The following is a 10,287-nucleotide window of genomic DNA, read 5'->3' as shown; positions in this document are numbered from 1 at the left end:
TCCTCAGAGATGTGTGCCCCTCCTACCCCCTGGGAGCCAAGCCTGGCTCAGGCCCTGGCACTAGTCTGGGTGTGCAGGCATGAGTGACTTGTGAGGCCGGGCGCAGCCTGAGACGGTGGTGTCCTGAGAGCAGGCCCTGCCCAGTTGCAGAGCCTTCCACAAGCTCCCCATCCATGGGCCTGAGTGTCTGGGGGGGCGGGGAGAACAGGCACTCGGAGGACTAGGTGTGGGGTAGGTGACACTTCGGGGCCGAGCAATCCCGGCTCCACCAGGAGGAAGAGGGAGGTGAGGGCCAGCAGCGCGCCCAGCGGAGGGGGGCGGTCCAGTCTCGGTCACCTTGTGCTCCCGCCCCGCCCCCCCTCCAGTTCACAGCCGCCGGGCGGGGTGTGGTCGGGCACGACGGGGGGCGTGGTCTGGCATGGCGGGGCGTGGTTTGTAGTGTCCGGGGCGTGGTCTTGGTGCGGCGGGAGCTCACATTGGACAGGGGCGCGCCTGTCCCCGCCCCAGCGTACGCCGCCGCGGCCCACGTGACCGGCCCGGCGCAAACAAGCCAGTCAGCTGACTCGCGGACTGCGCTGTCATCGCGGCTATAAGCGCGGCCTCCGCTCGCCGCTCGGACCCGCGCTGCCGCCGCTGCCTCCGCCGCCGCCACCATGCAGCCCTCCTGCCTGCTGCTGCTCGTCCTCGGCCTGCTGTGTGGCCCCAGCACGGCGCTCATCAGGTCAGCCTGGTCGGCCGGGCCCGGGTGCTGGCCTCGCGCCCTCGCCCCGCCCCGCCGGGATGCCTCGCGCGCCCTTCGCCTCGCGCCCGGCCAGGGTCCTGCAGGGCGTGCGGACCCCCGCGCGCCGGGAGCTCGAGGTTGCGGGGCGCCTGCCCCCCGAGTCCCCGCGGGCCGGGTTGGCCCAGCCTCCCAGAGGCCCTGGTCCCGGGCTTGGGGGGGGAGGAGGCGGTGACACGTTTGAGCCAGGTCTGCTCAGGGTACATGTGTGGCAGGCTCAGGGCCCCGCTCCTGTATTTTCCTGTCTTGGGGGCATCTGTGAACCGGTATGGCAGCTTGCGGCAGGCAGCTCCATGGGCTGGGGGACATGTGGGGGCCAATGCAGGTGCCAAGGCACCCCTCGATGCTGGGTGGCCCCGACAGGACTCGCGGAGGCACTGGGGAAGGGTGAGTGTCGGCCCATACCTCAGTCAGGATCCCCGCTCAGGGTCTGCCCCCCAGGAGACTGCCTGCTCTAATCCAGGCCACTCTGACCCAGGGGGGAAGCTGCCTGCCAGCTTGGGCCAGGGGCTGACCCTGACAGTAGATCCTGGGCTAAAGAATCCTCCTGCCCCCTGCCCCAGGGCAGCCTCTGGATGTGGCCAGTGTCAGGAGTACACCCTGTTCTGCCCTGCCCCCACCCTCCCTCTGGGCCTTGTGGCCTCCACATTCTCCACCTGGCAAGTCGTGGGCAGTGGGTGAGCCTGGAGAAGCTGGAGAGCTGGTCTGGCCGGCTAAGGGCCGCGGCCTGCATGGGCTCCCAGTGCCAGCAGCCAGGGATGCGCTGGTCCCACGGAGGTGACTGAGCCTGCCCTGACCGGCTAGCTGGCCCACCCACACCCACAGCAGCCCCTCCAGGAAGTAGGGGATGAAGGTGCGGAGTACCAGAGGGTGTGTCCTGCCCTCAGGGGAGAGCCTTTTCTTGGGCAAGAATCCCATTGTCCCAGACAACTCCCTCAGCATGCTAAGACAGCTGTGGTGACCTTGGTTGCCTTGCCAATCCCTAGGACTGGCACATGGCATACCTCCAGCCGCTCCTTCCTGGGCCTGATGGGGCAGAACAGCCTCAGACAGCCCAGGGTGGACCCTGGACCCCTGTTATCAGCTGATGGGGCCACATGTGGGCCAGCTCCTGCTGTACTGGGGCAAGTCTCCCCCAGAGTGTACTCCAGTGGAGTGCTGTGCCTGCTACCTCTGTTAGGAGGATGGTGGGCTCCAGGACTGGGTGGGGGGGCTGGTGAGTTGCTTGGGTGCCGTGAGGGCCCTGGGTAGCTGAGGGCTGCAGGAGGTGATGCTGGAGGTCCTGCTGGCAAGGACCAGGCTTCCTGCGGGGGGCATCTTTTCACCGGAGAGCTCGGCTGCCATGGAGTCATGGGGAGCGGCAGCAGTTCCCTGCCAGTGGGGCCTTGGCGGGCTTGGGTGGAGGCAGGGCCTCGCTGTGCTCCAGAGGACAACTTCCTGGCTCTCCTCACTCAGGACACAAGGCTGGAGCGGCCGGGGAGCAGGCTCCCGTGACTGGGCGTCCCTGGGTGCTGGGCCGGTTGAGGTCTGGTGATCCCCCGAAAGTCAGCCCTTAAAAGCCTGCGGAGCCCGCATGCCCGCAGGGGCTTGTAAGTCAGGGTCAGCTCCATGGCACCTGTGGCCTGGGAGACCATGCGGCTGGACACTGGTTGTGGAGGAGGAGCAGAGGGGACAGTCTCGGGGTGTGAGGAGCAGGAGCCCAGTCGGGACCCCCAGCTCCGGCTGGGGCAGCGGGGCGGTGGTGAGCGGCCGAGCAGTTACAAGTGTTTATGTGAGCGAGCTGAGGTGGGGTGTCTCGCCCGTGGGGTGCAGTGCGTGTAAGAGGCCCACCAGGCCTCTTCATCGTCTCTCACCCTCACCTGTCCCCACAGGATCCCACTACACAAGTTTACCTCCATCCGTCGGACCCTCTCCCAGATGGGTGGCCCTGTGGAAAACCTGATCGCCAAGCAGCCCATCTCGAAATACTCCCAGGGGGCGCCCGCAGTGGCTGGGGGGCCCGTTCCCGAGATGCTCAGGAACTACATGGACGTGAGTGGGGGCGGGGGCAGCCCACTTCCTGTGAGCTGGGGTGCACTTGTTAACTCCCTGCCTGTGGCTGCGGTTTTGAGCCTCTGCCTATCTGTGGGGTGGGGAGCACTTCCGGACCAGCTCTGCCCTCCCGAGCCCCTTCCCAAGCTGGGGTGCTGTGATCTCAGAGCTGGGCTGTCTAGCCTGCAGGTTACCTGTGTGAGTTGGGGTGATCTATCCTGAGACAGATGTTGGGGCTGCCTGGCCTTGGGTGTGCCTACAGCTCTGTCCCTTGTAAGGACAGCGGGGTAAGGCCCTGACTCAGTTCCTGTGTGGTCAGCACACCTTATTGTTGCCCCCTGAGGGTCAGCACGCACAAAGGTGGGGCACTCAGCTCTGGGGCACGACCTGGCTCGGAGCCCAGGGTCTCTCTGCTGCTCAGTAGCTGGAGGAGGAGGAGGAGGGGGTGTGCGCCAACCCCCAGCCTCAGGAATCCCCTCTCAGCCCCTCCAGCCTTGGCCCCCAAGAGGGGGAGCCGGTGGCGTGCCCTCTGACCCACTTGGTCTGGGCCTGACTGTAACCGGAAACTGGAGGCCCACAGGCATGTGACTGGGCTGGCGGGGGCAGGGGACTCCTAGGCTAACTGACCCACTCCTGGCCCCCAGGACACAGTGGGTAGATCTGCTGACTCACATCCTCAATCTGGACACTTGCTGCTTCATGACTCAGCAGCTGACCTGGCTTCCTGTGTCCAGGACCCCCGTGGGGGTGGGAGGTGGTTGGGTCCATCCAGGGGCCCAGAAAGCCCCAAGTAAGGACCTCCTCGTACCCATTGTCCTCCAAGAGGACCAGCGGTGGAGTGCCCCTTCCCAGCTCCAGGGCCCAGGTGACCACCATAGTGACCTTACCCTGCAGTCAGCCCCAGCTGCTCCGCCCATTTGTGCAGGTGGGGGACAGTGAAAGCAGAGTTGCCCACAACCCTGACCACTAGCCCTCTTCTTGGGAGCCCTCAGGTCGGGCCCTGAGTCTGGGGTAGGAGCCACTTCTGGGGCCTGAGGCAGGCGTGAGCCCAGCAAAGGGAGGGCTGCAGCTTCCTCTGCAGCCCTAGTGCCAGACAGGCTGTTCAGATACCCTAGAGCCCATGGGGAGGGTGTCTGCTGCCAGGGGGTGGGGCCGTGTGACAGCTGGCCCTAGGCACTTCCCCTTCAGCACCATTCATGATGATGCCCAGTGGACGTCTCCCCAACTTTCACCTTGACCGACCCTCCACCCCATCCTTGTCCATTTCCTGTGGGGAGATGGGCCTTGACCAACCACCCCTTCAGCCCTGCGAAGAGATGAATCCCCCTAAGGCCACCCCCAGAATGGACCCCCTTCAGCCCTGTGGAGAGATGAATTTTCCCCAAGGCCACTCTGATCGGCTCACTGACCTCCTGAATGGACCCCCTAGAGTCCTGTGGGAAAACTGGACCCACGCCCACCCCCAGCCTGTCTCCCCCAGTGGAACTCCTCCTAGCCCAGTGGTGAGGCAGGCACTACCCTGCCCTCCCTGCCAACACCTTCCTCCTCCTACGAAGTCCACCCCTTCCCCAGTCCAGTACTATGGGGAGATGGACTCCCCCAGCTGCCCTGACACCTCTTCCCCCATGTCCACCCCCAGGCCCAGTACTACGGGGAGATTGGCATTGGGACCCCTCCACAGTGCTTCACTGTCGTCTTCGACACTGGCTCTTCCAATCTCTGGGTGCCCTCGGTCCACTGCAAACTGCTGGACTTTGCCTGCTGTGAGTTCACCTGTTCCTTGGCTGTGGGGGGTCCTGGACCTGTTCACTCGTGGGACTCGCTTGTGTCAGGCAGCAGACAACAGGAAGGGTCAAAGAAGGGGCTGGCCCAGGTGGGTGAGCTGTTTCCTGTCCCCACGCCCACAGCCTCCTTCCCTCAGGCACCCGGGAGAAGGATGGAGACCTTCCCAGGTGCCCTGGGGGGCCGCCCTGCGCCTGCCACCTCTCACCAGTGGTCACACAGGATCCTCGCCCATGCTGAGGGTGGGGGCTGTGGGGGAGGGGGGCCTGGGGAGAGTATGGGGGAGCTTAGCCGACGCCCCTGTGCTGCCGTGCCTTCTTGCAGGGATGCACCACAGATACAACAGCGACAAGTCGAGCACGTACGTGAAGAACGGCACCGAGTTCGCCATCCACTATGGTTCAGGCAGCCTGTCTGGGTACCTGAGTCAGGACACTGTGCGGGTGAGTTGGCCAGAGGTGCCAGGCCAGGAGGAACAGGGTGCTGGGGCTTCAGAGCTGAGGACCCGTAAGGGTCCCTCGCCCTCCAGGTTGTGGACCTGGGCCTGTTCACCTCAGGCCCTGCTGGGTGGATGCAGGGTAAGACACATGGCCTATGTAGGCTGTGTGCTCGGGCGGCCCCTCTGCGGTGGCCCAGAGCCTGCTGGGGTCCAGCAGTGATGCCCCTGTTAGATCCCTGACCCCTGCCCTGCTGGGCCCCCATCTGCGGGCTTCCTTAGGACACTGTCTTCTCCCTGGGTTGGTACCCAGCACCCCGACCCCCAACCTGGGCGCCTCACCAAACTGCATGTCTGCCACATCTGATCCCGTCTCCCTGTCGCAGCAGCTTCAGCCTGGATTTGTAGGGGAGCTGCTGAATTGAGGTTCAGGCCCTCGGCTCTTGTCACTGAGCCTGGCTCGGGCCAGTCTCGGCCCGAGGATGAGGTGAGGGTGCAGGTGGAGGCCTGCTGTCACTGCGGTGCCCCTGCTCTGCCAGAAGTCTGAGTGCCTGTCGCCGCAGGACACCTGTGTTCTCCAGTCCTTCCTGCCCTGCCCTCTGCCCACCTTACACACCTGTGGTGTGGCGTTAGAGCTGTCCACCTGGCTCTGGACAGAGATGACAGCAAGCCCAGGGCACCAATGTCCAGAGCTCAGTGCTAATCCCAGCATAGCCCACTGACCCCCTCACCCCCATCGTGGACATAGCCTGCCTGTGCTCTGCTGGCTTCTGACCCCTGTGACCTCTGACCCTGTGCTCATAGGTGCCCTGCAATGAGACCCTGAGTGGCGTCAAGGTGAAGCAGCAGACCTTTGGGGAGGCCACCAAGCAGCCAGGCGTCACCTTCATCGCAGCCAAGTTCGATGGCATCCTAGGCATGGCATACCCCCGCATCTCCGTCAACAACGTGGTACCCGTCTTTGACAATGTCATGAAGCAGAAGGCGGTGGAGAAGAATATGTTCTCCTTCTACCTGAACAGGTGAGAGCCAGCGCTATCCTCAGGTGGTGGAGGCCCCCCCACCCCCACCCCGGGCTGTCAGGCCTCGGGACACTGCAACCCAGGCGGTGTCTTTGGTCTTGGGGTGTCCCCAGGGCCAGGCTCAGGTGGAGAGAGGGCCTTTGGAAGAAGGTGGTATCTGACGAGATTGGAGGGTGGGTGGTGTCTTCGTGGGTTCCCTTTGTCTGGCATATGCCGGATCTGGGGGTGCTCACACGTGGCTCCAACCCTTGTCTAGCTCCAGGTGACAGGTGGGTCTGGGACTTGCCAGGAGGTAACCAGGATGGGCCCTGAGGACAGGCGCAGGGCTTGCTGGGAATCAGGCTCGATCCTGGGCAGATACAATTCTGGGATCAGAGAGCCCCCACCTCCCAGAAGCCTGCCATGCCTCAGGCCCCTAGCCTGCACCTCCTCCAGGCCCAATGGTCTGATCCAGTGGTCCTTTGCAGACCTGAGCCAGAGTGGGCACAGGCAGGGCCACTGAGCAGCTAACGGGGTGTGAAAGCTGCCAGCCACCAGGAAGGAAATTGTTTCTTCCACTCTCCACTCTCCCTCCAGACCCTCCCACTCCAGCAGTCTGGGAGTGCTCCTCCTACAGGAAGCCGCCAGGATTGCCCCTCCCGTTCCCACCTCAGAGCCCCCACCCCAGCTGTGACTGTCCAGTCGTCTCACGACTCCTATCCTTCCTCCCTACCAGGGACCCGACAGCCCAGCCTGGGGGCGAGCTCATGCTGGGGGGCATTGATTCCAAGTACTACAAGGGCTCCATGACCTACATCAACGTCACCCGCAAGGCCTACTGGCAGATTCACATGGACAGGTGAGGGGCAAGGGGCCGCCGCGGCACCCACCCACCACTGACCTACCAAGCGGAGTGTGGCTGGGCTGTGCCCTGTCTCAGCCAGGCTCTGGGCTCCCCCAGCCATGTCCTCCTCGGCCCGCGCCCCCAGCCTAGCCCCCACGTTCAGTTTCCCAGGTAATGGAGGTCAGGTGAAAGCTCACTCCTCCCCTACAGGGTGGACGTGGGCAGTGGGCTGACCCTGTGCAAGGGCGGCTGCGAGGCCATCGTGGACACGGGCACCTCCCTGATGGTTGGTCCAGTGGAGGAGGTCACTGAGCTGCAGAGGGCCCTGGGTGCCATTCCGCTCATGCAGGGAGAGGTGAGTGTGGGGTGGGCAGGCACGAGGCTGCCCAGCTGAGGGAGTGCCCACCACGGGGCCACCTCCTCACCATCCCCCGCCCTGTCCCTGCAGTACATGGTCCCTTGTGAGAAGATAAGCAGCCTGCCACCCATCACCCTGACCTTAGGCGGCAAAGGCTACACTCTCTCGGCAGAGGACTACGTGCTTAAGGTGAGGGTGGGAGGTGGGGCCAGGAGGGGCGGGGCCAGGAGGGGCAGAGCAGCTGGGAGGGAGGCGGGGCCTGAGTGGGAGGGACAGCACCTGGAGGCGGGGCCTGAGAGGGAGGCGGGGCCGGGAGGGGCAGAGCAGGTGGGAGGGACAGCACCTGGAGGCGGGGCCAGGAGGAATGGTCACAGAACAGGTGGGCGAGAGGCGGGGCCCAGGAGGGACTGGGGGCGGGGGGAGCGGCAGAGGGCTTGCCGGGCAGAGCTGACCACCAGTCCCACAGGTGTCCCAGGCCGGGAAGACTTTGTGCCTGAGCGGCTTCATGGGCATGGACATCCCCCCACCTGGAGGGCCACTCTGGATCTTGGGTGATGTCTTCATCGGGCGCTACTACACGGTGTTCGACCGCGAAAACAACAGCGTGGGATTCGCCGAGGCCACCAGGGTCTAGTCCAGCGTGGAAGTCATGACACTGAGAAGGAAGTGGAGACCCCATGTGCACTCCTGCCCGGACATCTCCCCGTGCACCCATGCTCACTCTCTCCCTGTCCACTAGCCAGTTCACATATGCCGTTTGGCTGCCTGGCCAGTCACCCTGTCTGAGGTGGGGGCCATGCCCCTGGTCTCTACCTTGCGGGAACTCTATGGACTCGGCAGCCCCTCGCACAGCCCCTGCTGCCATCAGAGGCGTGTACCTGGCAGGACCTCATTCTGAGCACCACTTCTGCAAGAGACCTGGCCCTGCCGCCCCCTCCGCCTAGCACTGCTGGCCCCAGCCAGAGAGGAAGGGACCACTGATCCTGGAGATAGGAAAAGGCTGGTGGGGGGAGTGGAGCCAGCGAGGGTACTGTGGGGTCACTGGGCCTGACCGTCCGGGTCGCACTCCTGGATGGCTGGACACTGTCCTTCCTCCTAGCTGCCTGCCTTGCTGGGACTGTAGACACGTCAATACAGATATTTGGGCCTTTCCGAGCGTTGGCGTGTTCTGGTGGTGGTGGTGGTAATTCTAACTCGGGCTGCAGGCTGACGGCACCGTGGGGGGATCACTGGGAAGCCAGCCAACAACAGGGATGACCAGCAGGATGTGGCTGTGGGGCAGCAGGACGTCCCCAGAGGAGCTAGTGAGAGGCACATCTGTCCCCTGAGGTCCTGTGGTCAGAGGGCCCTGCCAGCAGCCTCAAGAAGGGTCCTGCTCCCCCCCCCCACGAGGTCCAGAGAGAAGCGTCAGGGGTGGGGCTGGCCCCTCCCACTATCAGGATCACAATTGTCCAAAGCAGCCCCTGGGGTCAGGGAGGGTGTCCGGGGAGTGGGAGGGTGTCAGGGAGGGCCAGCAGCACTGGGGTTTTGCTGCATGGATGGGAGTTTGCAAGCATTTTGATGGTGGGAGCCAGGAGTCCCTGAGATTGAGAGAAAACTCCCTTGCTCAGAGCCCATCCCAGCAAATACAAGGGTCAGGGCAAGCTTACTCCTGGTCGGGGGCACTGTCGGCCTGTGGGATGGTGGCCCCATGGTCCCTACAGCGTTGGGCCTTCAGGCCCATCTTTGGGGCGCAGTTTGAGAGCACATGCCCAGAGTCTGCAAGAGGCACCCTGGCACGAGCCCTGTGCTGGCTGCGTCTGAAACCCGAGCGGGGGAGTCACCAGTTCTGCAGGCTGGCAGGGCTCCTGGGCACGCGTGTCATCTAAGAAGCTTGTGCCCCACCAGGCCCTGGACAGAACCTCTCCGCAGGCTGCGGCCGCTCCTTCTGAACACTGCTTCCACTAGGCGTCCCTTCAGCATTGCCCTGGTCCCCACATCTTGCCTGCTCTGAGCTAGGAACTGCCCTGACCTCGAGGGCTGGCCTGCCCTGCCAGTGTCACTGCAGCCAGATCTCATCAGCACGTTTGGTAGATCGACATGGGATCGTATCTCTGTGGACCATGTCCACCTCCGGGGCAGGAGACAAGACCCTCCACATGGCCCTTCATTCTCATTCTGCAGCTCAGCCTAGTGCCCTTCTGGGAGGATGCTGGCCAGGTTCAAATCCAGATCCCAACTGTTTTGCCAGGCCCCTAAGCCTGTTCTCTAGAAGGTGCTGGACACCCAACGGAGGGCAGGCAGAGCCCACTCAGCTGCCCAGCAGGTGGGGCCTTTTACGAGGCTTTTTCACCTGCCCTATTTCCCATCCCCATCACCCCCCTCCCCTGCCCTTTGGCTGATGTCATGTCCTGAGGGCCACTCTGAAGGTCCAGTCCCCACTCCTCTGGGCCTGGGAGCTGGTGCCTGGTGCAGGAGCAGTCTGTCTGTCTTCCCTTTATTAAGGACATTTTCTGAGCGGAACTCAGCCCATGCCTCCCCTGCCTTTACCTGGTGCTATGCATGCCTTGGGGAACCCAGCATAGCCCTGCTGCATGTGGGGAAGGCACCTCCTTGCTAGGGAAGCGGGACTTGGGGGTCAAAGAAGGCAAATGGAATTCTGGCTGCCTGAAATGGTCTTTTCAGGTTTGGGCATCCCCAAGGCCTTTGATCGCATCAGTGGAGCCCTGGCATGCATGGAGGAGACCATGCCAGGATCCTAGGAGGGCATGAGAGCTGGACATGCAAAGGGGGGGCTGTAGAGGGGTGGGGCTGTGAAAAGGACAGGCCACATAAGAGATGGGGAGTGACAAGGGTAGGACAGGTCCAGGGGTTCTGAGAGGACTGACAATGAGTGTGGGGGGAGGCTTTAAGAGATGAGGGGCTCTGAGCAAAGGCCAGGACTTCTAGAGAGGAGAGCCAGCACAGGACCATCAGGCTCCGTCAGCTATCAGAGGAGCCCTGAGGGACGCAGGCCAGCCTGCCTTCCCAAGGGGACAGGCTCAGAGGAGTTCTGTCGTGGTGAGATGGGAAGAGGAC

General features: G+C 63.7%; 1 protein-coding gene across 1 annotated transcript; it reads left to right on the top strand.

Annotated features, from left to right (window-relative positions):
• Positions 1-653: 653 nt before the first annotated feature.
• Positions 654-7,864, top strand: CTSD (cathepsin D). Its single transcript, XM_006893208.1, has 9 exons — positions 654-721; positions 2,650-2,809; positions 4,449-4,572; positions 4,916-5,034; positions 5,832-6,049; positions 6,765-6,887; positions 7,083-7,227; positions 7,321-7,419; positions 7,697-7,864. The coding sequence occupies exons 1-9, from the start codon at positions 654-656 to the stop codon at positions 7,862-7,864; spliced, it is 1,224 nt and encodes a 407-aa protein (XP_006893270.1).
• Positions 7,865-10,287: the final 2,423 nt, after the last annotated feature.

Source organism: Elephantulus edwardii, unplaced genomic scaffold, assembly GCF_000299155.1.
Source record: "Elephantulus edwardii isolate Elephantulus edwardi_28Jun2011 unplaced genomic scaffold, EleEdw1.0 scaffold00126, whole genome shotgun sequence".
In the NCBI taxonomy this organism is placed as follows: Eukaryota; Metazoa; Chordata; class Mammalia; order Macroscelidea; family Macroscelididae; genus Elephantulus; species Elephantulus edwardii.
Note: the sequence above shows the minus strand (reverse complement) of the source record. Positions and strands in the feature narration are given on the sequence as shown.

Coding starts and splice junctions, on each gene's coding strand:
- CTSD (XM_006893208.1), top strand. CDS start 654: ATGCAGCCCTCCTGCCTGCTGCTGCTCGTCCTCGGCCTGCTGTGTGGC. Junction 722..2,649: donor CCCAGCACGGCGCTCATCAG/GTCAGCCTGGTC, acceptor CTGTCCCCACAG/GATCCCACTACACAAGTTTA. Junction 5,035..5,831: donor TGAGTCAGGACACTGTGCGG/GTGAGTTGGCCA, acceptor CTGTGCTCATAG/GTGCCCTGCAATGAGACCCT.